The 26,767-nt window shown below is 45.5% G+C and overlaps 1 protein-coding gene across 2 annotated transcripts in view; it reads right to left on the bottom strand.

The window, feature by feature from the left end:
* The window catches only part of Marchf10 (membrane associated ring-CH-type finger 10), an 80,189-nt gene that overhangs the window by 20,684 nt on the left and 32,738 nt on the right, over positions 1-26,767 (bottom strand). The window contains exons 4-6 of one of the 2 annotated variants that reach the window (XM_048366125.1): positions 14,914-15,066; positions 6,365-7,742; positions 631-797 (exon numbers count right to left, since the gene is read on the bottom strand). In XM_048366125.1, the coding sequence (XP_048222082.1) occupies positions 631-797; positions 6,365-7,742; positions 14,914-15,066 (1,698 nt within the window). Of the gene's footprint in view, positions 1-630; positions 798-6,364; positions 7,743-14,913; positions 15,067-20,099; positions 20,438-26,767 lie in introns of those variants that run through there. The other variant, XM_048366126.1, reaches the window with a different exon arrangement.

A 26,767-nucleotide genomic window follows, 5' to 3' on the forward strand; every position in this document is an offset into this window, starting at 1 on the left:
GAGGACTTACTGGCTGGCCATGGCCTTGGGCATGGTACTTCCTGGTTCCCTGTTCCTTCTGTTTCCTTCCTTGCGGAATGGCAGGCTTAGCACCACTGCTTCAAGCAGGAGGATCCCATAGCAAATGTTTCTAGAAGCCACCACTCAGATTTCAAAACAACAAAACAAAACAACACACACACACACACACACACACACACACACATCCCCAACACATTTGCCAGGAGCTGGTGGCTCATGCATGTAATCCTAGCTACTCAAGAAGCTGAGATCTGAGGATCATAGTTCAAAACCACCATGGGTTAGGGAAGCTCATGGGGCTCTTTTAATTAACCACCAAAAAGCTGGAAGTAGAAGCTGTGGCTCAAGTGGCACAGCACTAGCCTTGAGTGCTCAGGGATACTGCCCGAGCCCTGAGTTCAAGCCTCAGATCAGTGGCACAAAAACAAACCAACACAAACCACATTCATTTCCCTCCTGTCATTTGAAGGCAGTGTTTGGGGGCAAAGAATGCCAGGCTGGGCCATGTTTCCCTGGGACTGAGCAGTTGGCAGGCTCCAAGGCCCACGCTGTAGTGGTTCAGATGAAGTCCACGTGGCTGTGCGCTTGCGCTCTTCTCTCCCCACCTACCTGAGGTGATCTTCACTTTCAGCCACTTTTTCAGGCACTCTTGGTGAACAAACTGCAGGCTTCCCACACAGCCACAGGGCTCCAGCAGGGGGTTGGTGGGGGAACCCCCGGCTATCTGACAGATGCGACACAAATCTCCTTCCTCCTCAGAGTCTTCCTCCAGGAGACTAAAAGGAAAACAAGCCCTTGTGACCAGGAGTGTCCGTGTTTGCAGTTTCCACAAAATGTCAGTTCCCAGGGTGCTCATGGGAGAAGGAAAGAAAAGGAAATTGTCTTCTGCCCCCATTGGCCTGCCCAGGATGACTTCTGGGGTCTACCTATTGCCCCCTCTGGTCCTGGGAGAATTCCTCTAGATGTGGTTATTGATGATCATTATACACGTTCCAGACTCTTTTTTTAAAGAGTCTGTCCCAGACTCTTTTTTTAAAATTTAATTTTTAATTGATATTATTAAGGGGATGTACGGAGGAGTTACCATTTCGTAAGTCAGGTAATAAGCTCACACAGGTTCTGTTATCATCAGTGATACACGTGAGTTTACTGGGACCAACACGACTACTACAAAGGAAGGAGCCAGGTACCAGTGGCCCACACCTGGCATCCTAGCTTCTCAGGAGGCTGAGATCTAAGAATCATGGTTCGAAGCCAGCCTAAGCAGAAAAATCCCTGAGATGTCTTACCTCCAATTAATGATCAAAAAAGCTGGTGCCAGCTTTGAGTGAAAAAGCCAGGCAAGAGCATGAGGCCCTAAATTCAAGCCCCAGAAACTGGTTCTAAAAAAACCCCAAACAAACCATGCAGTACTATGCAGGGGGCATGTACTGTACCCTTAGATGAAGCATGCAGAAGTCCCTGGGTTCAGTTCCCAGGACTGCAGTGAGAACAGAAGAGAGGATAAGCCTCTAGAAGAAACTGTGGTAAGGCCTGCTGTTATCACCTCAGAAGATTGGCCATCAGATTTGAGGGCTGCCTTTCCAGTCATGTGACCCTTTTCTTCCTTCCTTCCTTTCTTCCTTCCTTCCTTCCCTTCCTTCCTTCCTTCCTTCCTTCCTTCCTTCCTTCCTTCCTTCCTTCCTTCCTTCCTTCCTTCCTTCCTTCCTTAATTCCTTCCTTCCTTCCACTCTACCACTTGGGCCACAGCACCCATGTCCGGCTTTTTCTGTACAAGTAGTGCTGTGGAATCAAACCCAGGGCTTCACGAATGCGAGGCAAGCACTCTACCACTAAGCCCCATTCCCAGCCCATTTGGCTGCTTTTTAAAATCATGTGACTTGGGGCAAGTTCCTGGTGTCTTCTCAGGATTTTGCCTTTTTATCTGCTGCTTGCTTCTCAGGGTTGGAACAGCCTGCATGCCTGATTATTGACCTGTTCTACAAACTGTAACGTGCATCCGTGCACAGCTAAGCTTTTACCTCGCAGAGGCTACTCAATAGGTGCCAGTTTGAATATATGATGAACAAACCTGACCACAAGCAACAAGTACTACCCGCGTTCCAGGATGGGAACTGCTGGATGTTGATAAGGACAGCATGAATGAAAATGTAAGCAAAAGTATGTGTGTCTAATAAATGGTGAGTGAAGGATAGCTGGACGATATTCACGTGAAGAGTGCTGAAAGAAGCTAACAGTGAATTTTCTTTTCTTTTGAATTTTCATGGGTCTGGGGCAGTCCGTAGAAAAAACCAATTTATGACTACTATCAAATGGGAAGAACTGGACAATGTTTTGAATATAAAAAATCTGTTTCTTGAGACATCTTTTCTCAAGAAAGGGAGGAAGCTAATGAAAAAGAACAGAATTTGCTGAGTGCCAGTAGCTCACGCCTGTAATCCTAGCTACTCAAGGAGGCTGAGACCGGAGGATCTAGGAGCCTGGGAAAGAAAGTCCATGAGATTCTTTTCTTTAATTAAGCAGCAAAAAGCCAGAAGTGGAAGTATGGCTTAAGTGGTAGAGCACCAGCTTTGTGTGAAAAAGCTAAGTGAGAGGAAGAGGGGAAGGTCTTGAGTTCAAGCCCCAGTATTGGCACCTTTTTAAGTTTTTTTTTTTTTTTTTGCTGGTCCTGGGGCTTGAATTCAGGGACTGGGCACTGTCCCTGAGCCTCTTTATGCTCAAGGCTAGTGCTCTATCACTTGAGCCACAGGGCCTCTTTTGGCTTTTGTTGAGTAGTTTATTGGAGATCAGAGTCTCATGCATGGACTTTCCTGCCTGGGCTGGCTCCAAACTGCAGTCCTCAGATCTCAGCCTCCTGAGTAGCTAGGATGACAGGTGTGAGCCATTGGCGCTGGGCACCAAAAGAACTTAAATAGATAAAATTGTGTGGCCAGTTACTTTGAGGAAGAGCAGCAGCAGCAGCAATATCTCCTCCCAGTAAATATAGAGCCAAGTACTGTGAAATGGAGTTGTCTGTAAAGGCCAAAGTTTCCAACTCTGTTCACAAATACCATCCATTTACTCAAACCCTTCTATTTAGGGAAAAGGATGGACAGGAAACAAGGCACACATTGCCAGGGCACCTCCGCTGGTGGCCTCTCTTCTTAACCACCCTTCCCTTCTTCCATGAGACAATGGTGCTTCCCTGTCACAGGTGGGAGCAGCAGGAAGAGGCAGGACAGAGGGAGGGCTCCACTGACAGTAGAGGAAATGGATAGTTCTTGGAATGGAGGACTCTTCTTGAGAAGATTCCAGAGGATTTAGCCTACTGCTTTTTAAAAAGGAACAACCAGACATAAAAGGATTTCTGGAGAATTAAAAAAATATGACTAAAAAAAGGAAAAAATTACAGGCCCAGGAATATTAATAAATAAAATAGAATTGAGGGCTAAAGAAAATTAGCCTTTTGGGGGGACAATGCTGGAGAATCAGTCCTTAGTCTTTAATGAAATAAATAAAAGTAAAATTCCTGTAGATATAAAAGAGAATGGAGCAAATCCAAATCATAGCAGAAGGTTTTAATACATTTTGGAGATTGATCAATTCAATGGAAAAGAATAAAGTAGGAAGATTTTTAATAGCAATTTTTCCAAGCTGCATTTTATATATGTGGACAGACAATAAAAGAACAGAGACTGTACAACCTCTCTATGTTGTAACAGATTTGAAAATATTGGCTATATACTAGGGAACAAAAAAAATACAGACCATATTTTCTGAGATCACAATATAATTAAATGAGGAAGGGCAATAGTTTTTAAAAGAGGATAATAAAGGGCAGTTTGCTATATCAAATAGTTAATCTATAATAAGTAAAAGATACAATGCATGGAGCATTTCAGGCAGATTAACCAAAGTGTTCATGGTAACATATACTGGCAGGGATCTTGAGTGCAAGAGAAGCCCTGGATTGACAACTGGCTAACTGTGAAGAAGGAGGAGTAGAAAAAGGAGAAGGAGGGAAAAAAAGAAGACAGAAGAAGACAGTAGACCCCTACCTTGTGCCATATGCCAAAATATATTCCATATGAATGGAATGGTAGCTATACTTCTGTATAGTTCTGTAGATTAATGTTTACTGTGTACTAGGTACGGTGGCTTAGGTAAATATTTTAGACCTCATTGACTCATTTAGACCTCATTCACTGCTTTTGGGGGAAGAGTATATTTTGCTACTTCTCTTTTCTAAGATGGAAAAAAAAATCCATAATTCTAGATAATGAAGGAAAATTTCCCCAAACCACAGAGAGCTAATAGATGGTAGAATCAGGAACCGCATCTAGAGCTGTACAACAAACCTGTTTTTAAACCTCTATGATACATTAAAGGAGAATATGAAAATGCCAGAAGGAAAATAATTATGGACACTTGAGTGTTCAAAAATGGCAAAAATGGAAAAGTGGAGGACCTTCTTTTCTTTTGAGGCCTTTACTCAGCTTCTCCCTACCATGGCTAGCCCTCTACCACTTGAGCCACATTTCCACTTCCTGCTTTCTGCTAGTTCATTGACGTTAAGAGTCTTGAGGATTTGTCTGCCCAGTCTTCTGACTGAACCGCATTTCTCAGATCTCAGGGGTGAGGCACCAGTGCCCAAATCTGGATAACTCCCTTGAAAAGCAATTAAACAATTCACATTACAAACATATGACAGCGCATTGCCTTTTTCATCAGCAGTTACACATTTAGGAAGTTATCCCTCAATGGAGACTGATCAAATGACAACAAACACATTCAACGTAAAATCTGTAGTCCTTTAAATTTTAGGGAACACTATAAGATTAAAACAAAAAATATTGAGAGGGGCTGTGAATGTGGCTTAGCGGTAGAGCTCTTGCCTAGCATGCATGAAGCCCTGGGTTTGATTCCTCAGCACCACATATACATAAAAAGCCAGAAGTGGCACTGTGGCCTAAGTGGTAGAGTGCTCTAGCCTTGAACAAAAACAGCTCAGGGACAGTGCCTAGGCCCTGACAAGCCAAACAAGAACACACACGACCCTGAATGTACTTTTTTTGTACTAGCACACACACACACACACACACACACACACACACTTAGAAGCATATATATATATATATATATGAATGAATAAACTTTCCTGCTTATAGTTGCACATCAATAGGATAATGGCCCAAATGAACCATTCCAACATACCCAAAGAAGGCTCACATTTTAAGAATCAATTTTCAGATCAGTAAGCTATTATAAGGACACAGTAAACACCTACCATAAATGAAATGGTAGAATTTTGACATTGTTTAATGATGGCTTTGAAAACTATCCAATTTTGTAGCTGTAAAATTCCCAAAGTCACATCAAGAGAAAAAGATCAAAGAAAAGGGCAATTGGAAAAGATCTTTCTTTTCCCCCTTCCTCTCTCATGCATGAGAAAGAGCACTTGTAATGGAGGTAGTGGTTAACCTGACACAGCCCTTCAGTGATGTAGGTAACTATGGTAACTGTTTGGGAAGGGTCTTTTACTTTGGAAGGTTCCAATTCTAAAACTGTTGGTGAGATTTGCGTTTAGTCCCATGAGGGAGAACTGTGAACTTCAAGTGCTGTATGGTTCATTCTCTAGGGAGACAGCAACCTTTCCATAAAAATTCCTGGTTTCTAATTGCTGGAGAGAAGAGCTAGGATTATGTAGCCCCCAGAAATCCTTACATCTGCAAGTTTTCCTTTCTTAAAGTTGTGGTATAGAGGGGGCAAACCCCACTTTGGGAATGCTGAAGAAATGGAATGGAAACACTGAACTTCTCTCTATACATATACATATATATCTTTCTCTGTGTGTGTGTGGGGGGAGGGGTACTGGGGCTTGAACTCAGGGCCAGAGTCTTGCTCTTTCTGCTCAAGGATGATGCTCTACCACTTGAACCACATCTTTCCAGTTCTGGCTTTTTTGTGATTTATTGGTGATAAGTCTCATGGATTGTCCTGCCCAGGCTGGCTTCAAACCTTGATGCTCTGGTATCAGCCTCCTGAGTAGCTAGGATTATAGGCATGGGTCACTGGTGCCTGGCTTACATACATACATATACACATATGTATATATATATATGTATGTATAGACATATGTGTATACATATATGTATGTATGTATGTATATATTATATATGGTTAAAGCAACAAAAGAGGGAAATCTTCCTCCAAACAAGCAATCATTAAATGATGAGAAAAAGCCTATCTGTGATGTACAATTCTCAGGACTTTCTAATGAAAGCAGTGCTTCTTTCAGCATAGGGAGGGAAGAAAAGGAAGACAATGTATATATATTTTACACAGAATTGTGATAATTCCTCACCTTTCTTGCAATTTCTTGAGTTTCTCAGGGTCTGCTTTTGTCTCAGTCTCCCCCTTCTCATCTGTGAAACCAGAGACTGCTATGTTGGCCTCACCATCATTTTGATTTGTGAAATCAGACACTGCAAAGAAAGTAAAAGGGATAGCTTCTTGCAGGGACTCAGGCATATGCAAATGGCCTTGTACGTCCATTCTTGATAGAGAAGGTCTGGGAGTGTCTGCCAAGGACAAACTGCCTTGAGGATTTAGTAAGAAGTCTTCTGCATATAGCGAAGCCCCCTGAGGTTGGCTTGTTAAAGTAATGCGCTCTGCTCCCCTGATGTCAAATTCACGCGTCGTGTTTACCAGAAAAATATTGTGGTTCTCAGTGTTGGCAAATGGATTCCTACTCCTAATAGGGGACAGTGGTCGGCGAGCATTGAATCTTGAATTTTCCTCCAGCTCAGAACCGTGAACTAAAATAGATGACACTGACAAGTCTACTGGAATGTCATCTATCAGAGCAGAATGCATCAATGACCCAGGAGTGTGGTAAGAATTCAATGACGATGATCTTGGGACTGTGGGTCTACCTGAAAGCAAGCAGTCAAAAGAATTTCTGGAACCATTTAAATAGTCTTGCCAATCTCTCTCGTAGTCTTGGACCCCGGGTGCTTCCGTAGAGCCGAGATTGCAAGGTGCATCTTCGGCACTGAGATCATCGTCTTGTCTGGGCTGGGATTTGGTGTCCGATTCGGTCTTTTGCTCATTGGCACCGCCATCGCTGTCGTTCTCGTTAGCAGGCTCCTCATCCGCCAGTTCGGAGTCTTGCTGCTTTGTCACTGGCTCCGTTGTATTGTGTATTCGGAGTGAGCCAAGCTTGGGTTCACTTCTTCTTAGAGAAGTGCCTTGACTATTTTCAGCATTTTCTTCAAAATTATTATTTTGGGCTTGAGTGGTTGCTGTCCCCAGGAATGGATTTCTTTTCTGGTTGGAAGGAGAACGAGGGGAGCGCATGCCAGCCAGCAGAAGTTGTTCTTCCTCTTGAATTTCCTCTTCCGTGTCATCGCCTTCTGGGACCACGTTTATTGAAAATGTAGAATAAAAGTCTTCATCTCGGAACCTAAATGGCGTCCCTCTTCTTGTTGCTCCCGTGGAGCCACTGGGTATGAGAGGTGACCCCAAAGGCTCACTCTTCATGGCCTGGAAGGGCTGCGAGAGGGCTGAATGGGGCTCCTTCTGGGAAAGGACACTGGGTTCTCCTTTCTTGGGCCTCTCGGGGGCTTTCTCCCCCAGCCTCACCAGCGGCGGGGGTGGGGCTAGGGTTTTTCTTTCTCGACTTGGTCGCTTCAGCTTCGTCTCACCTGCAAACATCAGGCCTTCGGGTTGAACTACCGGAGCTGCATTGAGAAGAGACAATTTCATCATTCTGTTAAAAACAAAACAGAACAAAAACAAACCAACAAAAAGCCTGTGGGCTGGGTACCAGTGGCTCACGCCTGTAATCCAAGCTACTCAAGAGGCTGAGATCTGAGGATGGAGGCTCAAAGTCAGCCTGGGCAGGAAAGTCTGTGAGATCCTTATCTCCTATTAACCATCCTCTCTACCCCCCCAAAAATCAGGAAAAGGAGCCATGGCTCAAGTAGTAGAGAGCTATCCTTGAACAAAAAAAGCTCAGGGGCAGCGAGTGTGTGTGTGTGTGTGTGTGTGTGTGTGTGTGTGTGTGTGTGTGTGTGTGCCCTTTCTATGCCAAGCAGGAGATATTTGGCCTATGGTAGATCCACTAAAGGCAAATGGCAGGAGGTCCCAGCACCATCTGGTTTATGGGTTTCTATTTACTGTCTCTCCTTCATGCTCAAAGCTGGCCCTGAGGGTTTGGGGTGACCCTGAGCATATAGACTACTTCTGCAGAAGTTTTGGTGGTATTGGGGTTTGAACCCAGGGCCTGTTACCTGCTAAGCAAGGTGCTCTACCACTTGAACTATGATGCCAGCCTTGTGCACCAGCTTTGGGAAGATTGATCTTGCTCCATACTCGTCAAGACTGAGGATGGACAAACCTCCCACTAAATACTGGTTTCATTCTGTATTTATTGAAAAGGAAAAGCAGTTCTCTGGGAACGATTTCTAGAAAAACCACTGGTTCGTCCTTTCTCTTCCAAATTCCTCCCACATACATTTATGGAAGTTCTGCTTCACACATACAGATCTATCAACATTAAAGTACAATCTGCCCTGGCAGATTGGGAGGAAGATTCTAGAAGCCCCATGCCCAGGAAAGTACACTGATGATTATGGTCACACTTATTATTTAATGCAAATATAACATAATTTAATGCAAATAAAACCTCTCAAGAAATGATTATCTTTTATCTATCATTGGCCTCTAATAAACCTGTTAGCTGCTGGCAGTCACAGAATCCCTCCTCTCCTGCTTCTAAGTTATGACGTGTGAAGAGTGAAGAAATTGGTAAATGGCCCACTCACTGTGAGTTACTATTAATGAAATTATTTATTCAAAACTTGTCTCATGAGCTGGGCACTGGTGACTTCCACCTGTAAATCTAACTACCTAGGAGGCTGAGATGTGAGGATTGAAGTTTGAAGTCAGTCAGGGCAGACAGATCTGAGACATTCTTATCTCCAATGAACCACCCCCCCAAAAAAAAAGGCCAGAAATTGAGGCTCAGGGGGTATCATGCCAGTCCTTTTTTTTTTAATTATCAAACTGAATTACAGAGAGGTTACAGTTTCATACGTTAGGCATTGGATACATTTCTTGTACTGTTTGTTACCTCATCCCTCATTCCCCCCTCCCTCCTCCCCATGCCAGTCTTGAGTGAAAACAAGACCAACAGAACAAAAACGAAGCAAGTGCACAAGGCACTCAATTTAAGCCTCACTCAGTACAAACCAAACCCCAAACTTGCCTTCTACAAGTATTGAGAAATTACTACTTACTGAGCAGGCCAGCCTTATTGTGCATACACAGCCCTAGGAAATAGGTGCCCAAATCATACGACATTATAAATGGGGATATCTCAAGGTTTGGGGATGGCACGTAACATCCAGAATGCTATTTCTAGTTCGTGATGGGGTGAACAGTTGAACCCTAGCCTGCTTAATGCTAGGGTTTGTGTTTTTAACCACTACCCTGGGTTTTTCCTTAAGAAACTGGCAAGACTTCCAATTTCCTTGTGAAAGCCAGGGTCCGTGTGTGTGTGTGTGTGTGTGTGTGTGTGTGTGTGTGTGTGTGTGTGTCTTTTTCACCCTGACAACGTGGGCACAGACACACTGAAAGCGCTTCCCTTCATTCCTCTTCTCTTTCTTCCCTCCTGCATGGGCCACCCCGCCGTGCTCTCCTCTGCTCCTCTTGGCATCTGATGAGACTCCGCTGTCCTTATCGCTTCATTTCTGCAGCTGTTTGCCTGTCGAGTGGACAGAACGCCACAGGCCCCGCAGGTCGGTGATAACAGCTCTGCTCAGGGAAATGCAAATCTTCTGAGCAGCCGGCTCAGCCAAGGCCAAGTCAATACTGACTCACTTTAATTGAGGTCCCTCACAGGAGAGCCCCAGCTCCCCTCTCTAATGTCCTAATACCCTGTAAGCTTCTTTTATTGTTAACGGTGTGGGACACTCAGTGACACAGTGCGAATCTTTACTCATCAGCTCTTCCAGAAATCAGTTAAACTCTTCTACCAGGCCCCCTCATGGGTTTAGAAAACCCAGTGAGCGATGTGTCAACAATTCAAGGATGTATTGAACATCTGGTTCTGTAGAAATAGGAGTAGAGCTCGGGTGCCCACCCCACGGGGGCTGAATCATGTGTTTGGGAAACTAAAGGGTCTATGAAACTCACTGCATGCCGACTTTTGTTTTTCTTTTTTTAAAGAGTGTCACAGAGGAGTCAAAGAATGGACTTCTGGTTGGTTACTTCTCATTTTGAATTTGAGGAGGGGGGTCTCAGAGTTTAACTAATTGGCTGGGTGTGTACAGCTCACATTCATAATCCTAGCTAGGTAGGAGGCTGAGATCTGAGGATTGTGGTTCAAAGCTAGCCTGGGCAGGAAGGTCTGTGAGACTCTTATCTCCAATTAGTCACCTCAAAAGCCAGAAGTGGAGCTGTGGATCAAGTTGGTAGAGTGCCAGCCTTGAACCAAAAAGCTAAGAGACAGTGTTTAGGTCCTGACACTAAGCCCCAGTACTGGCACACATGTGCATGTGCACACACATGTGCACGTGTACAGACAGACACACACAAATTTAGCTAGTGGTTAATCAACCTAAGTCTTCTGGGTGGGGGTGGGGGTTCCCCTCCCCCCATGCCCTGTGAGAGGACCAGGATGTCCCGCCTCAAATTTAGCTAAGGCTTCTGGCCAGGAAAGGGAGACACACCGCAGGCAAAAAGAAATCAGCTAGGTGGCTTCTGAAAAACAGAACTGGAAACCCAACAGAAGCCAGGAGCTTATTTCATGGAGACCACTGAGCTACCACAGCGGGCCCTGTGTCTGGAAACAAGGCCCAGTTACGTGCTGGGTTGAGATTCTGCGGTTCCCTGAAACACACCAGGAACTGTGTCTTCACCCTTCCTTGTCACACTGCCTTCCTCTTTAAACATTTAATCAGAGATTCCCTTATAGTGAATGTATGCGTGTGCACTTGTGTGTGTGTGAGCGCACATGTATCTTTCCCATAAAGGTGACAGACTGTGCCATTCTATATTTATGCTATTTTAACCCCATTTTTTTTTTGTGTGTGTATGTGTCTATATCAAAGTGGGATTGGATTCCAGTAGCTCTGGGCTGGGAATAAACACTCTGATTGCTATGCCAGGGATGAGCTATTCATAGCCCAGGCCCTGCAGATGCTGAGGCTTCTCTGAGGCCCTGCCTGGCCTCCAGCTGCCGATGGAGTGCCTGCCCCCTCCAGGAGGTCTAGGCGCACTGGAACGAGACTGGAACAAGTGTCTCAGTGCTAAGGCAGGGTCCCTGGTCTGGGCTGCCTTGTTTGCTTGACCAGTAGTGTCCTACATTCCAGCCACCATCTCGTGCTTTTTCACATTTTTCTTCTGTATAGAAATAGTCTATGACCACTGGAGAGGGGGATTCAATAATCCATGTCTGCTCATAACTGAAAGCTCAGAATGGCTGATGGTTGTGTTCTGTGCTTCAGGGGTGAGCTATAAGAGTTTTGTGTCCGCATTTGAATAATAAATCCAATGCCTTTAAGTGGAAACATGTATATTGGGGTTTAATAAAGGCCTCATCATTTCTGCTATGTTTCTCTTACTAGACTCACTTGGCTCCCCAAACCTAGGACTCCCTTATCTAGAGGCCTTGTTTTTCTTTGTTTGTTGCTGTTGTTGCTATTGTTGTTGTTGTTGTGTGTTTTGGGGTGTGGGCTACTGCTTGTTAGCTTTTTCAGCTCAAAGCTGGCACTCTATCATCTGAGCCACAGCTCCACTTCTGGCTGTGTGTGTGTGTGTGTGTGTGTGTGTGATTTGAGATGAGTGTGTAAAATGTCATAGAGTTTCCTGCTTGGGCTGGCTTTGAACTGTGATCTTCAGATTTTAGCATCTTGAGTCTAGGAATACAGGCGTGAGCCATGAACACCTGGTTGGAGGCCTTAAAAAAAGAAAAATGTAATATTTCTAGACACACAACTATATGCTCCGCTCTCCTTTCTTAAACATTTTATTGCTGTTAATTATTCTTTAAGAACTTATAGAAATTAGAAATAAATAAAGGTATCTTATATAAACATACCATGATATGCTCCTCTACTGCGGGTATGGAGCTTGCCCTGAGAGTTTTTTTTTTGCCATGGGGGATCACATTGCAATGAATGCCTTTGCTCACACATCTTTGATGACTTGTCTTCTGAGAATGGATTCATGGGGGTGGATTGCCAAGTTAATAGGTATGAACTTTCTAGAAGCTTTTGACACATGGTGCCAAATTCCTTCTTTGCACCAAATTGCCCTCCAGGTAGGCTATGAAAGCACTTCTGTCACCCTGTGTCGCCCACAGTTTGTGACAACAGGAAGTGCTAAGCTTTGCTACCAGTATTAACTATGATGTTAGAAACCTTAGCCAACTTGGTAGGCCAAAATGAGCTCGTGAGAAATTAGCTCATGTGTACATTTACATTTATTACCTATGAGGCTGAACTTTAAAAAAATGTTTGTTAGCTGTAAATTTTTTTCCATGAAATTTTTATGTTCCTACACTGTTTTTCTATGAGGTATCTGTGGTGTGACTTTTTAAAAATACAAAATTGAGTTGCAAGAGGTTCCTGTGGATCATCTTAGTCACATTTGCTCCAAATCTCTGATCCAGTTCCTATAACTGGTTCAGACTCCAGCTTATAAGCCCTATTAGAATGTGAGAAAAAGGAGCTAAAGGGAGACCATGACTGGGGGAAGATAAGGAGCTCCGAGTCCAGCAGGAAATGGTTCAGTCACTAGACACTGTCACTAGACAATGGACCACGTGACCTGGGTGCAGATGGAAGGCTGTATGAGCTCCAGGGGTTCATAAATATTTCATGGACAATGCACCTTTAATTTTTTTTCCATTTCAGTACTGGGGCTTGAACTCAGAGTCTTGCATTCTAGCTTGGCTTTTCCCACTCAAGATTGGTCCTTTACCACTTGAACCATACCTCCATGTCTGGCTTTTAGCTGGTTATAAGAGTCTCTTGGATTTGACTACCAGGGCTGGCTTTGAACTGTGACCCTCAGATCTCAGCCTCTTTTTTTGGGGGGGGGGCAGTCCTGGGGCTTGGACTCAGGGCCTGAGCACTGTCCCTGGCTTCTTTTTGCTCAAGGCTAGCACTCTGCCTCTTGAGCCACAGCACCACTTCTGGCCATTTTCTTTTTTTTTTTTTGCCAGTCCTGGGCCTTGGACTCAGGGCCTGAGCACTGTCCCTGGCTTCTTCCCGCTCAAGGCTAGCACTCTGCCACTTGAGCCATAGCGCCGCTTCTGGCCGTTTTCTGTATATGTGGTGCTGGGGAATCGAACCTAGGGCCTCGTGTATCCGAGGCAGGCACTCTTGCCACTAGGCTATATCCCCAGCCCCGCCATTTTCTGTATATGTGGTGCTGGGGCATCGAACCCAGGGCCTCATGTATATGAGGCAGGCACTCTTGCCACTAGGCCATATCCCCAGCCCCAGATCTCAGCCTCTTGATTAGCTTGGATGACAAGTATGAGTCACTGGTGCCTGGCCTTGCCTTTTAAATAATATCTGAGAGTTCATGATGGCAGTTGGGGAGGCAACATGAAAAAAAAAAAAACCCTTCCAAAATGGTTCTGTGCCTTTTATGTGGACTTAGTAAGTGCTGGCTTATATATTATGTCACTTAGTTAACGTTAACATGCAGCAGGCTAGATGTCATCACCCTTATTTTAAAATAGGGGCACTGGAGCCTTTAGGGAGCTATGTGACCATTCAAGAATCTCCTGCCAGGAAGGAGGAGGAGGAGACATTTTAGAAGTTGGCTTATGCCCTTTCCTCCAGGAGGTATTCCATCACAGGGACTCCCAAGGACATCTGGTTGCTACAGTTCAGGTGGGCTCCCGTTGTCTCTTAATTCTAAGCCTTCTACATACTCCCTCGCCTTTCTACCAGTGTCCACCAGAGTAGCAATCACATTTGGTAGCAACAAAGGATGATGCTGGGTCATTTGTCTAAAGGGCAAGGCTGGCTGTGATGTGTCACTTTTCTTTTTTTTTTTTTTTTTTGCCAGTCCTGGGCCTTGGACTCAGGGCCTGAGCACTGTCCCTGGCTTCTTCCAGCTCAAGGCTAGCACTCTGCCACTTGAGCCACAGCGCCGCTTCTGGCCGTTTTCTGTATATGTGGTGCTGGGGAATCGAACCTAGGGCCTCGTGTATCCGAGGCAGGCACTCTTGCCACTAGGCTATATCCCCAGCCCCGATGTGTCACTTTTCTTGAGTCCTAAGAGGACTCCTGAGGTCCTGCTTTCCTTCCTGCCACCCCAGGAGAGGGTGACAGGGTCAGCAGAGCTGTAGGATGTGGGCTTCCAGACCCATGCTTGGGACTGAAACTTGGACAGAAGGCGGCTCCACCAAAGCCAGTGCTTTGAAATAAAGCAGCTCTTCATTTGGATGTTATTTCTCGACCCATTTAAAGATCTTGCTGGTGCGATTGTCCTGGACTACAGGGCAGATCTCTGTGGGGCTGTTGGAGTAGCTTGGCACCCACATTCCTCCCTCCCCCTCCCCTGGCAGGTGAGGGTGTGTGTGGGGGGAACTGCAGCCACCTTCCCCCCCTCCCTGCGCCCACACAAAACCATGCTCCTGGGTGGCAATTGGAGAGGAAGACAAAAGCTCAGCTCCCCTCCTCTCCTTTCCTACCCAGCCTCTGCAGGAGGAAACAAAACAAGATCACAGAGTCCGCTTTGAAAACCTTCCATGCGTTCTGGTTTAAGATATTTCGCCATCATTTAAAAGCATAAGCATCTGAAAATCAGAAAGATTCCACGAGCTAACAACTAAAGTGAGCTTCCCCCTACCCCCGTCCCTGAGGAAAAAGCAGTCACAGTTCTTACCTGCTCCCACGAGGGCTGGCACCTTTGCTGGCAGCTGCGATTTCTGTCTGCTTCTCTCCCCAGATACTCGCGGACTGGACATTTCCGGGCTGACTGTCAGTCTCCCCAGATTTGGTCTCCTCTTCCTTGATAAAATCTTTGGTGTCTGTGTCACTGAAAGGTGCAAAAGCTTTTCAATAATTATTTTTTTAAAAAATGGGAAAACACTTTCTGTATAAAAGGATGCTCGAAAGACTCAGCTAGGGGAGAAGGAAGGGATTCAGACAAGAGACCCAAGAGATCAGAGAAGAGCTGGATTTGAAAACTGATTCCAAATGGCTTTGCCTCTCAAAGCCTCAGTTTCCCCATTTGTTACATGGAAATAATACTACCACCTCATTAGATGATTTTCACCATGAATAGCATTATGAGGAGGATATAAAGGTCTTTTACTAAAACGTTTTTTGCTTCTAAGGTCAAGAAGGTTCTTGGAGCTGGGCCTTGCTGGTTCACATCTGTAATTCTAGCCACTCAGGAGGCTGAGGTCTGAAAATCCTGGTTTGAAGCAGCATTGGCAGACAAATCAAACACACCCATCTTCACCCAAAGAAGTGGAGGTATGCCTCAAGTGGTACAGTGCCAGTAAAGAGTAGAAAGGCTAAGGTAGAGCATGAGGCCTTGAGTTCAAGCCCTAGTGCTGGCAAAAAAAGGAAGAGGAAGAGGAGGAGGATGGGGGGGGAGGAGGAGGAGGACGAGGAAGGGGAGGAGGAAGAGCAGGAGGGGGGAGGGAGGAGGAGAGGAAGAGGAGGAAGAGGGGGAAGGGAGGAGGAGGAGAGGAAGAGGAGGCAGAAAAAAGAAAAGAAGGCTCTTGGGATATACAATGATTCAGCTACTCAAGAAGTCACCCAGGTCTGAAACAACATATTTTGTGATATATTTATGTCTTCAGGTTCTTAATTAGTGGCAAGTATGCTGTTATAGGAAGGTGCTAAGCATCTGGAACTGTGAGCCTTTTCTCTTTTTTTGCAAATGTGTCACCCACCACTGTGGAAGACAGTAGCTAGAGTACCATGGACTGAACCCCCCCCAATGAATACCTTCTCAAAACTCACATTTGGAACTAGGTATGAGTGACATCAAGCTTTGTGTATTTAGTGCCAGTGCCTATGAAGGTAGGAGTAAAGTTTCAGCATTTTCCATGCATCTTGACAAGATGTTGGGTTCACAAAGCAGCTAAATCATCAACATCTGCATGAAATCCCCCAAGAGAATTTTCCTGGCTCATCCCCTCTTAGAAAGCTTAGAAGTTTCACAAATAGACATAGCCAGCAGGCGGCATGGGGGTAGAGCCGGGCCGGCCCCCTTGCTGGTGTGTGTGTGAGCACAGCCTTTCTTGGCATGTGGGGGACAACAGGATTTATATTCCTGAGTGTAGGTTGTGGTTGCGTGAATAGTTTCCATCCAGTCTCGGGAAAAGGATGAAAGTTCTCTTTGGCAGCCTGTGAAACTTGGTTTAATCCAATGACTAGGCCTACTTACTTCTGACAGACCCTGGGCGGTGGTGGTGGTGGGGGCGAGGCAGAGGGTTCTGTGCTTCAAGACAGGGGAGTGTTCTCCACAGGGAACTTACTAGAAGAGGAGAAGCACTAGTGGTGTTGGGTCAGCTTAGGTCAAGTTGGTAGAGCCCAGAGAGGTTGTGGGTATAGCCAGAGAGGGGGAGAGAGAGAGGAAGTTCTGTGGGAAGTGAGAATCTATTCTTTGGAGTGCGCAAGGTGGTGATGACATTGGATTTCACTTTTTAAGAGTGAAAGAAAGGAGAATGAAAAAAAAAAGAAAGGAGAATGAGAGAAGAGGGAAGAGGGGAGAAAGAGAATGAGAGAGAGAGAAGATGGGGGGGGATCTGCCACAGTGGACAGGAGGGATAATATTTTCTCAGCTTAAAAGCTGCATTCCTTAAGCCAGGCACCAGTGGCTCATGCCTGTCATCTTAGCTACTCAGAAGGCTGAGATCTGAGGATGGCAGTTCAACGCCAGCCCGGTCAGAAAAGTCTGTGAGACTCATCTCCAATAAACTACTCCGAAAAAGCCAGAAGTGGTGCTGTGGCTCAAGTGGTAGAGCACTAGCCTTGAGCACAAAGAGGCTTGGGGACAGAGCCCAGGCCCTGAGTTCAAGCTCCAGGACAGGAAAAAAAAAAAAAAAAGTTGCATTTGTTGAAGCTAGAAGCTTCTCCTGTATCACCAAGGTCTCATTTGTCAGCTCTCAGAAACAACTGCTTCCCACTGCCCAGTTGACAAGAAGAGGGAGCAGAGAATGGGTAGGTTTAGGACTTGGGCCGAGTCCAGTAAGTTAGACCTGGTCCAAAGATTCTGACTTAGTTTATTTGATTCCCAGAAGAAATCTCAGCAGAATATTCAAATTCCTTCCACACCCCCACCAGCAGAACTTCACACTCCACAGTTCCCGCCTCCTCCCCCATCTTACTCCAGCTCCATCCACACACCCAGAGCCTGGGTGACCTTCCTTCCTAGGGGCTTGTCTTCTAGGTCACACCAGCCAACAGGGCCTTGAAAATCCAATGTTATGTCCACTAAGTCTGTCTTTTCCAGAGCCCTTACTTTCAGCATTTTGTTTGCATTTAAATATTTGAAAATCACCTATTGTATAAGTAGACTGAAAGCTCCTGAAAGGCCAGCCTGTATGCAGCCTCGCCTTGTCACGTAGGACTAATTATATTTGCTTGATAGGGTTCAAGGCGATGCATTGATCTCAAGCCCTGAGAGAACTTCAAAAGTCAAATGAAACCTTTGTTAAACAAAACACCCAAGGTGACTTTAAAGGTTTTTGGGGTTTTTTTTTGTGGTTGTGTTCAGAAAACTGGTTTTCTTCAGGGAAAGCATTAGATTTCTTAAATGATTTCCAAAACTAAAGTAACAAAGCTGAACACCTTAGCAGGTTCTGCATGGTCTGGGAGTAGAAATGTTATCATTGTTAGCACAGTCAGGGTTTCCTGACCTTTGACAATGTGTATCTCAGTTTTTATAATTGTAAAATGGGACTGTCCCTACTTCGTTATGTTACTGTAAAATATAGCATCAATAAACATCAATGGCCTAACTCAAGTGTCCCAGTGTATATTAGGTACTAAAAATGGTAGCTGCTTCTTCTATTAGAAAGAATACTAGTGGGGCACTAGAGGCTTATGGCTGTCATCCTAGCTACTCAGGAGGCTGAGATCTGAGTTCCTGGCTTAAAGCCAGCCTGGGCAGGAAAGTCTCTTATCTCCAATTAACCAACAGAAAACAGAAAGTGGAACAGTGGCTTAAAAGTGGTAGAGTGTTAGCCTTGAACAAAAACAGCTCAGGGACAACACCCAGACCCTGATGAGCTCAAGAATCTGAATACCACCAGCAATGGAAGGTCTGAAGTCACACCAGGAAAGGAGCTGAATTTAACCCAGAAGCTCAGTTAGGCTGCCTTCCCAGGTTGACAATGATTTATTCTGCAGCCTTCATTCCCACATAGTTCTTGTTGATTCTCTCCCCCAAGTCTTCTTTTAGAAAATCCAAAAGGTAAATAGCAACTCTTTTTTTAAAAATAATAATTTGTTCAACAAATACCTGTGTGCCTTTGCTATGCAATAATTTGAGGGCTTGCAAAGATGAGTAAGACGTTTTGGTCACGACCTTAAAGATTATAAACTAATTTGGTTGAGCTGTGGGCTCCTTCCCTTTGATATGCTTTAGGTTTGTTCTATCTTCTCCATCTTTCCCTTACAGGTCACAAAGAAAGTGACCACGATGATGTAGTTTGTGTACAGGAATTTAAGAGCCGCAGGTGCCATGTTCCTAATCATCTTATCTACATGGACAGTGCATCAAATTCCAGCACTTTGGGGCCTTCCTAAGAAGGGACCTTACCATGGCACAGGGCATAGATGCTGAATCTTGCAGGAAATCTAAGTCATATCTGTATTGGGAGATGAAATATAGCTTCCTCTTCAGGTAGGAGGAATAAGCCCTTTGTGTCTTGAGAAAGAGGAGAGGGTTTGTGTTCAGAGTTTCATTGCTTGGTAACTCACTAGGCTATTTGTCAGTAGATGTGAGGGTGCCTCTGATTGGCTCTAAACAACCCATATCCCACCCCCCCCACTTCCTGTTATCTGAGCAAGGTGATGCCTGAGGAACTAAGAAACACCATAGCTGTTTTGATATGAGAGAAAAGGACATGTACCTCTGTTCTCTTGATAATGCTGGGAAATGATAATTGCTAAGAGAATCATTCTTTATTTGGCCAGGAAAGGGGGGGGGGAGTGTAAAAGTCTCATATTTACACAAGGCCCTGACAACTCAGAACCACGTCTATTCAATTGTTCACATTTGTCATCCACAGAGACAGTCCTTGAAGATACAATGAGAAAAGCAAGAGAAGGAGGAAAATACAATTCCTGAGCCTTTACTCCCTTCCCCTTGGACTGGGCTCCTTGGCTCCTGGGAATGGCTGAGATTCCTTCTGAGGAAATGCTTGTTTGGAAAGCTCACTGTTCCCTTTGGATGGCGGGAAGAATTACAGCTTAATTGCAAGAGCCACGGTTGCCTTGGTGTAATAGGCAGCTTTCTGTACAGTCACAAATAATAGGTCATGTCTCTTTTCTATTTGAGTGTGCTAGAAATGTGTGGTGTCACACACCCCCAGAGGAGATCTTAATTAAAGCTTAATTATGGACCATAAATATGTTTTATTTTGGAACTCAGGAGCTGGGATTTTTGATGTTAGGAAATGCAAATGTCTATAATAAGTAGGCAGGAAAGGGAACATAAACATCAACTGAGCCCTTTCATTTGTCCCTCCTTGGGATGGCTCTAGATGGGTATGCACTTTCAGAGCCACCTGCTCAGGGCCACCCCTCTCTCGGCGGGGGTGGGGGGGGGAACCTCCAACACACAAACATGGGCTTTCTGGTGGCGATGTTCCCAAGAGTGCCAAACACGGGAGGTAAGAAATCAAAGGAGTCTGCGGAGATGACGGGATTTTATTGGTTGTTCATTCCTTTAGCACTACAAGAAGCTGAACTTAAGGGAGGTGGCAGTGCTGTCCGCGGTCTTCCTGTTCCCCGTACACCACACCTCCTGGTGTTGATTCCTGGTCCCCCTCTCCTGTCCACTTGCCTTCTAGAAGCCTCTGTGCTGTGCGCCTTGTTGGGGATGACTTACCACATGAAGTAAATTTTACTGGGCCTTCTGGGGCCAGGCAGGCACAGCACAGGGGTCTCAGATGGAGTAGGGCAAGAGACAGGGAAGTAGCAGAGGGCTGCTGGTGACCCCTTGAGGGGACCTGGGGTGGTGGAGGGAGTGGAGGTGGGTTTGGGAACGCTGGGAAAGATGACAGGTGGGAGGGAAGGGCCCTGAGCCACAGGAGGGGAAGGTGGCACTAGAGGCAGGAGCAGGCAGCAGTAATTCGTATTGGGCTGCAGGACAGGGGAGAAAGCGAACACAGAACAGAAAGGGGTATATTCAACACAGAACAGGGGGTGCTCGCTGCTGTCACCTGCACAAAAGAAAAAGAGCAATCAGGATGCAGCACTCACAGGGGAAAGGACATTTAAAAAAAAAAATAAAGGCTATGAACGAATCAAACTGGAAAAGGTGGTTCTTTCGGGGTGGGGATGTCAGGTGTCCTAGGACACCTTGTTTTATAAAGCTCTGAGTGTCCGAGCAGGGCATCATGGGAAATGGCATGGCTCAGGACTCTTTTCCCAGGAAAACAGTCTCCGGCAGCCCTGGCAGATGTCGGGAAGCTCAGCCCCCAGCAAGTTCCCAAGAACATCCTGAGGCGGCTCTGAGGAAGGTTCCATCTTTTCTCATCTCCCACAGCCAGTCTAACGAGCTGCTCCGGCAGCAGCAGATGGCGGCCTGCAGGGTCTCCCTTCCGGCAGGCTCTCTCCCTCCATCCTCCAGCTGCCCCCAGTAGGAGATTGTGGGTCATGTCCCTAATTTAGCCCCCCCTTTTTGTTTTTGCTATGGAAGGGAAGATTGGGAGAGAGAGAAAAGAAAAAAAAAAAAGCAGAGAGATCCTGGTGGGATTGTGGGAAGCAGAGGAACCAAGGTGGGAAAGACAGGTGGACAAGCAAGGTGTCCAAGTGAAATGAATGGTTTGTTCACTAAGCCGGCCTCACTGGAGGCAGAGCACGGGCATCAGTGGAGCCAGGATTCCAACCTGGACCTGCCACTAACCAAATGGGTCACCTTGAGTCAGTGGCCTACCTTCTTAGTACCTGTTTCCTCATCTGCAAAATGAGACTGGTGTTTTCTCTAGGATGCATGAACATCCCCTGGCAGCTTCGTACAACGACACCACCTCAGCCCACCTAAATCAGAACCTGTGTTTTATTAAGGTGTATGCGTGTGTGTGTGTGTGTGTGTGTGTGTGTGTGTGTGTGTGTGTATGAACATTAAAGTTGGAGAAGCAAAAGCAAGGCTCTGAGACAGTTGCCTGAACCTCTGCTGGGAGAATGATGTATAGTGTTGGTGTGAAAAAAGTTTTGCAGGCTTCTATATTATTTGAACCAGGATACTTGCCTCCCTCCCTTCCCCCTCTCCTCCCCACCAAATTCCAAGTATTAAAAGGTTTGGTCCCTAGGAACTTTGTGGGTGATCATTAGGTCATTGAAGGTATGCCCTTGAAAGGAATTGTGGGATGCTGGTCTTTGCCTTTCTCCTTTGCTTCCTGAAGTAATCCATTTTGCCCCAGTGTGCACCAGTGCCATGAGATCCTACTTTGCCCTAGGTCCAAAAGCAATGGGTATACATGATCTTGAACTCAGAGCCTAGCCTAGCCCTGAGCTTTTTTATTCAAGGCTAGCACTGTACCTCTTGAGCCACTGTTCTACTTCTAGCTTTTTGCTGGTGAATCGGAGATGAAAGTCTCATGGGCTTTCCTGCTCACACTGGTTTCATTCAAACCTTGATCCTCAGCTCTCAGCCTCCTGAGGAGCTGGGATTACTTGTGTGAGCCCCTGGGACCTGGGGAGTCTTTTCTTTTGGTAAGTTAATTGTGTCAGGTATTTTGCTATAGTGGTGTCATGTTGACTAACACAGAAACTCTGGGCTGGAAAGAAGCAGCAATTTCTAGTTCAGTGAAGTACCTCTCTTGAGATTCATAACATGCTGCAGTTGAAATCAGTTCTGATTATAACATAAATAGTTAAAATCAGTAGCCATCCACTTGAGAACCACCAGCTACAGTAGATGGCCTCAATCTACTGGAGTGGCCCCCAGGGTCCTGGTACATAGGGTTCAAGTAAATATGATCCACTCTTCCTTTCCGGTCCCTACTTCTTTTTTTAAATTTATTTTTATTTTTTTTTTTTTGGCCAGTCCTGGGGCTTGGACTCAGGGCCTGAGCACTGTCCCTGGCTTCTTTTTGTTCAAGGCTAGCACTCTGCCACTTGAGCCACAGCGCCACTTCTGGCCATTCTCGGTATATGTGGTGCTGGGGAATCGAACCCAGGGCCTCATGTATACGAGGCAAGCACTCTTGCCACTAGGCCATATCCCCAGCCCCTGGTCCCTACTTCTTAAGATAAAATTTCTCTATACATTAATTGTCTTCATTAATTGTCTCCATTCTTCATGTGACTGTTCTTATCTCTAAAGGTTCTTTGTCAAATCTCTTCCTACTCCATCCACTCTCAGAGGAAGGGCTCTTTCCCACTGTCAGCCCTGTCTTGCTCCTAGGGCACCTGGGCTCCAACTAGCAGTGGGGAGTACTTTGATGAATCCAGTGACTTCCTGGTATTCCTACACAGCTGTCTAAACTGTACTGCAAAGATCACATCACAGAATGAGGCCATTTTCCTATTGCTTTCTTAGTCTTGGCAAAGGCAACCTTCACTGGCCTCATTTCCTAGGCCAAATTCTTGAATTCTCTTTGATTCTCTCTTTATCCCAACTTGAACAACCCAGTCATCAAGTTCTTCCAGGCCTATGTCCTTGGGTCTCCCTCAAGGCCAACTCCTCTTCCCTGTCCACTCTGTCTTTGCACCAGGTCAAGCCCTTGCCGTTCACACGGAGTCCACTTCAAGGGCCCCATGTCTGGTCTCCTTCGTGTCTGGCTGTCCACATCCTCACAGTGAGCCCCTTCTTCAAGCGATAGCCAGAATCTGGGTTAAAAATGCCATCTGGCTGGGTGCTGGTGACTCACAGCTGTAATCCTAGCTACTTAGGAGGCTGAGATCTGAGGATCACGGTTTGAAGGCAGGCTGGGAAGCAAAGTTCATGGGACTTTTATCTCCAATTAACCAGAAAAATGGTGGAAGTAGAGCTGTGGCTCAAGTTATAAAGTACTAGTCTTGAGCAAAGCAGCTCAGGGACAGCATTTGGGTCCTGAGTTCAAGCGCCAGTACCAACATACAGACACACACACACACACACACACACACACACACACACACACCATTCAGACTGTATCACTTTCCTACATAGACCCCTAGAGTTGACTGATATCATCACCTTCCACAGACTTTCAAGGCCCTTGAGAACTTGGTCCTTGTCTACTGGCAGGGCCTCCACTTTATAGTCTATACTTCTTACTTTGTAGCTGACCATCAACCAGGGCTCCTCAGACCCACACATGCACATGAATATCCCTAAGGTCTTAGTAAGTGCAGTCTGGTTGGGTCTCAGTGGAGGTCTAGGGTTCTGCATCCCTAACGAGCTCTCGGATGATTCCTCTGTCTGGAGATGCTTGGAGCACAAGGCCGTAGACTTTTTGGAGGTACTTAATGTCTGTCCATCTGTCTGTCTTTTTCCTCTAGGCCTTTGCACACCAAGCATCTCCTACTGGGGGCACCTCTTTTCTCTCTCCCTTCTCTTCTTTTTCCTCTCTCCTCCCTCTCTTCCTCCCTTCCTCCCTTTTTCCTCTCTTCCTCCCCCTTCTCCTCTCCCCGCTCCAGCTAACTCCCTGACTGTCATGATTTTCACCTTGTTCACTGCTCTCACAGCTCTTAGAATTTACTTTGATTATGGTGTGCGTTGCACTATTTTCCCCATTGGTGTCCTGGAGTTTCATTTTCCAGGGCCCAAGCAGGGGATCATGAAGTAAATGAGGGGAGAAACCCAAACACCCTAAGATAAGGTGCATAGGAAAGGGGGAAGAAAGGGGGAACAGTTGAATGGGATGATCTTCTCTATAGATAAGTAAATGGATGATTTCCTCGATGAAGAAATATTTAAAGGTTTTTATAACTAAGCTGCACATAGCTCAAACTAAAGTTTCTTTGGCCAAGCTGTTTTCTTCTAGAGACGTCAGCTCTGGGGCAGCAGGACGGACCTGGACTTCACCTGCGCCTAAGCTCCAGCTGATACCCAAGGTCTTTACTGATGAGGAATCAGAGTTCAAAGGAAGGCGCAGCTCTCATTTTAAGACTGCAAAACAGTAGAGCCAGGATTCTAAGGCAGGACTTCCCGATCTGGACTCCGCCACCCCCACTTTACCCCCACCCTGGGCCCACTATCTCAAACACATTAGCAAAAAAAATGGACTACTTTTTTTTTTTAGTAAAGGATTGTGATTTTTCTCTATGAAAATGGGAGTAGTCATGTATATTTTTTCATTTTATTTTCTATCTTGGACAGATAGCTTGGAAAATTGTTGGCCACCAACTGAACTTGCTGGGAAACCCATTCATCTTGGCCTCTGTGAGGGGGGAAAAAATCTTCAATAGAATTTACTTGTCAGGCAAATTATAAAGATTTAAGATTTGCCCTCAAATTCCTCTTTCACGATGCTCTTTAAATACATGGTTCCCCAATCCAAGAGAGACCACAGTTATTTTAGATTTCTATCTCCTCAAGGCTGAATCCAGGGCTTTTGCTGAAGTTCCCCAAGAACACATCTTCCCGCTGCAAGGAAGCAGAACAGGCCTGGCTCCTCCCACCTATCTGAATCTCATAATGACTAACAGGGAACGCAATAATAAGTGAGGATAATTTCGGAACATTTGGCTTTGTTTTAAAGGGCAAGATTTTGGAAGCAGGCTCCCAGGATTCCATCCAGATCTACTTTCCCAGAACGTAACTAGTTGGGGCTCTGCCCAAGCTCCAGGTGAGAGGAGAACAGGAGAAAGCCACATTTGGTTTCCCAAATGTCTGCTCCTTGAGTAAAGAGCGCTTCAGGGGTCCAGGTGCCAGAACACCACAAACACAGGACATGGTTCTCATGTCCTAGAAAGGAGAGGCAGCTCTTTTCAAGACCCAGGCTGGAGGTGGGAAGGTTGGAGACCTGGGAGGACTGGGGGGGGGGCTACCACAGCTCCCCAACCTTCCCAGTACTTCTGCCCTTGCCAGGCCTTCCACTATGCTGCATTTCACCCGTCCATACAGAATCCTGAAGTACGTGCTAGACTCACTCGCCACCCTGCAGGCTGCCAATGAAGGGAGATTTAGGAGTCAATGGAACATCAGCCCCAGCTGGCTTTTGACCACACTGCCTGAATTTTCCATATCTTTTCAGTGATAAAATGTATCTCTGGTTTAGTTTTGGAAAATCACGAGTGTGGTAAAAATGCCTATACCTACCCTTTATGATAGAAATCTTTTAAAACTACATCTCTGATTTCTGTAAAGGGGAAAAGAAAAGGAGAAAGAGGATAACATTTTGGTCGGGGGACAACTACTGGGGTTTGAACTTGGGGCCTTTTGTTCTCACTTTGCTTCCTCTCTCAAAACTGGAGCTCTACCACTTGAGCCACACATCCACTTTTGGCTTTTTGCTGGTTTATTGGAAATAAGAGATTAATGGACTTTCCTTCCCTGGCTAGCTTCAAACCACCATCCTTAGATCTCAGCCTCTTGAGTAGCTAGGATTACAAGTGCGAACACCCAGTTTGGGAGAGAATAACCTTAAATCAAGGAAAGTACACAGTTGTAATCCACTCTTGCAATTCTTTACCAAATGCTGCTCTCAACTGCTAGAATGATAATGCTATAATTTAATGTGTGGTTACAGGGCCAGGGTTGCACATACATACATTTTAATAATCGGGTATTCACAGCAATCCTAGCAATCCTTGCCTCCCTCCATGTCACAGGTGACAGAACTGAGGTAAAGAGAAATCCCTTGCCATAGAGAATATAGCAAATAAGGAAAAGGGTTCGGATGCTATTTGAAGAAAGGATTTTGATCCCAAAGTACTTGCCCATAAACTTGGCGCCTCTACTCAGACCCACACCACAACAGAGGGAGGAGGAGGAGCACTGTGATCCAACTCATCCACGAGTGGCTCGTATCAACTTGTTATGGATCAACTTGAACTTAAATATGACTTCCTTCAATGGGGGTATGAGGAACAGTGAGGATCTGATGCCTTCTCAGTTGTGAATCTATTTGTGAGGGCACAGAAAGATCTATTTATTTTAATATTTTATTCTATTTATTTTTTCCTCTTTGCACCAGTATTGGGGCTTGAACTCAGGGCCCTGATTTCTGGCTCCACAATTTTTTTTTGGTCATGGCTGGTGCTCTACCACTTGAGTCACACCGCTGGTTCTGCCTTTTTGCTGGTTAATTGTAGATAAGAGTCTTAGTGCTTTTTCTGCTTGGGCTCGCTTTGAACCATGACTCTCAGATTGCAGTCTCCTGAGTAGCTAGGATTATAGGTGTGAGCTGCTGGCTTATTCCAGGTTCTAGATGGCAGTCCACTTAGTAGCAACAACTGATTTTATGACATAGATTATTGTCATGTGGGTTTCCAGCAAATACAGCTCCCCCCACCCCCGCCCCCAGCTTTGGTGTTTTGTAGCACAGTGAGGAAGGAAGGCTAGCCTATCAGTCAGATGTTCTGTGCCTCAGTTTCATTTAGGTCAAGCATGAAAAGAA

Source organism: Perognathus longimembris, chromosome 17 (assembly GCF_023159225.1).
Source record: "Perognathus longimembris pacificus isolate PPM17 chromosome 17, ASM2315922v1, whole genome shotgun sequence".
Lineage (NCBI taxonomy): Eukaryota > Metazoa > Chordata > Mammalia > Rodentia > Heteromyidae > Perognathus > Perognathus longimembris.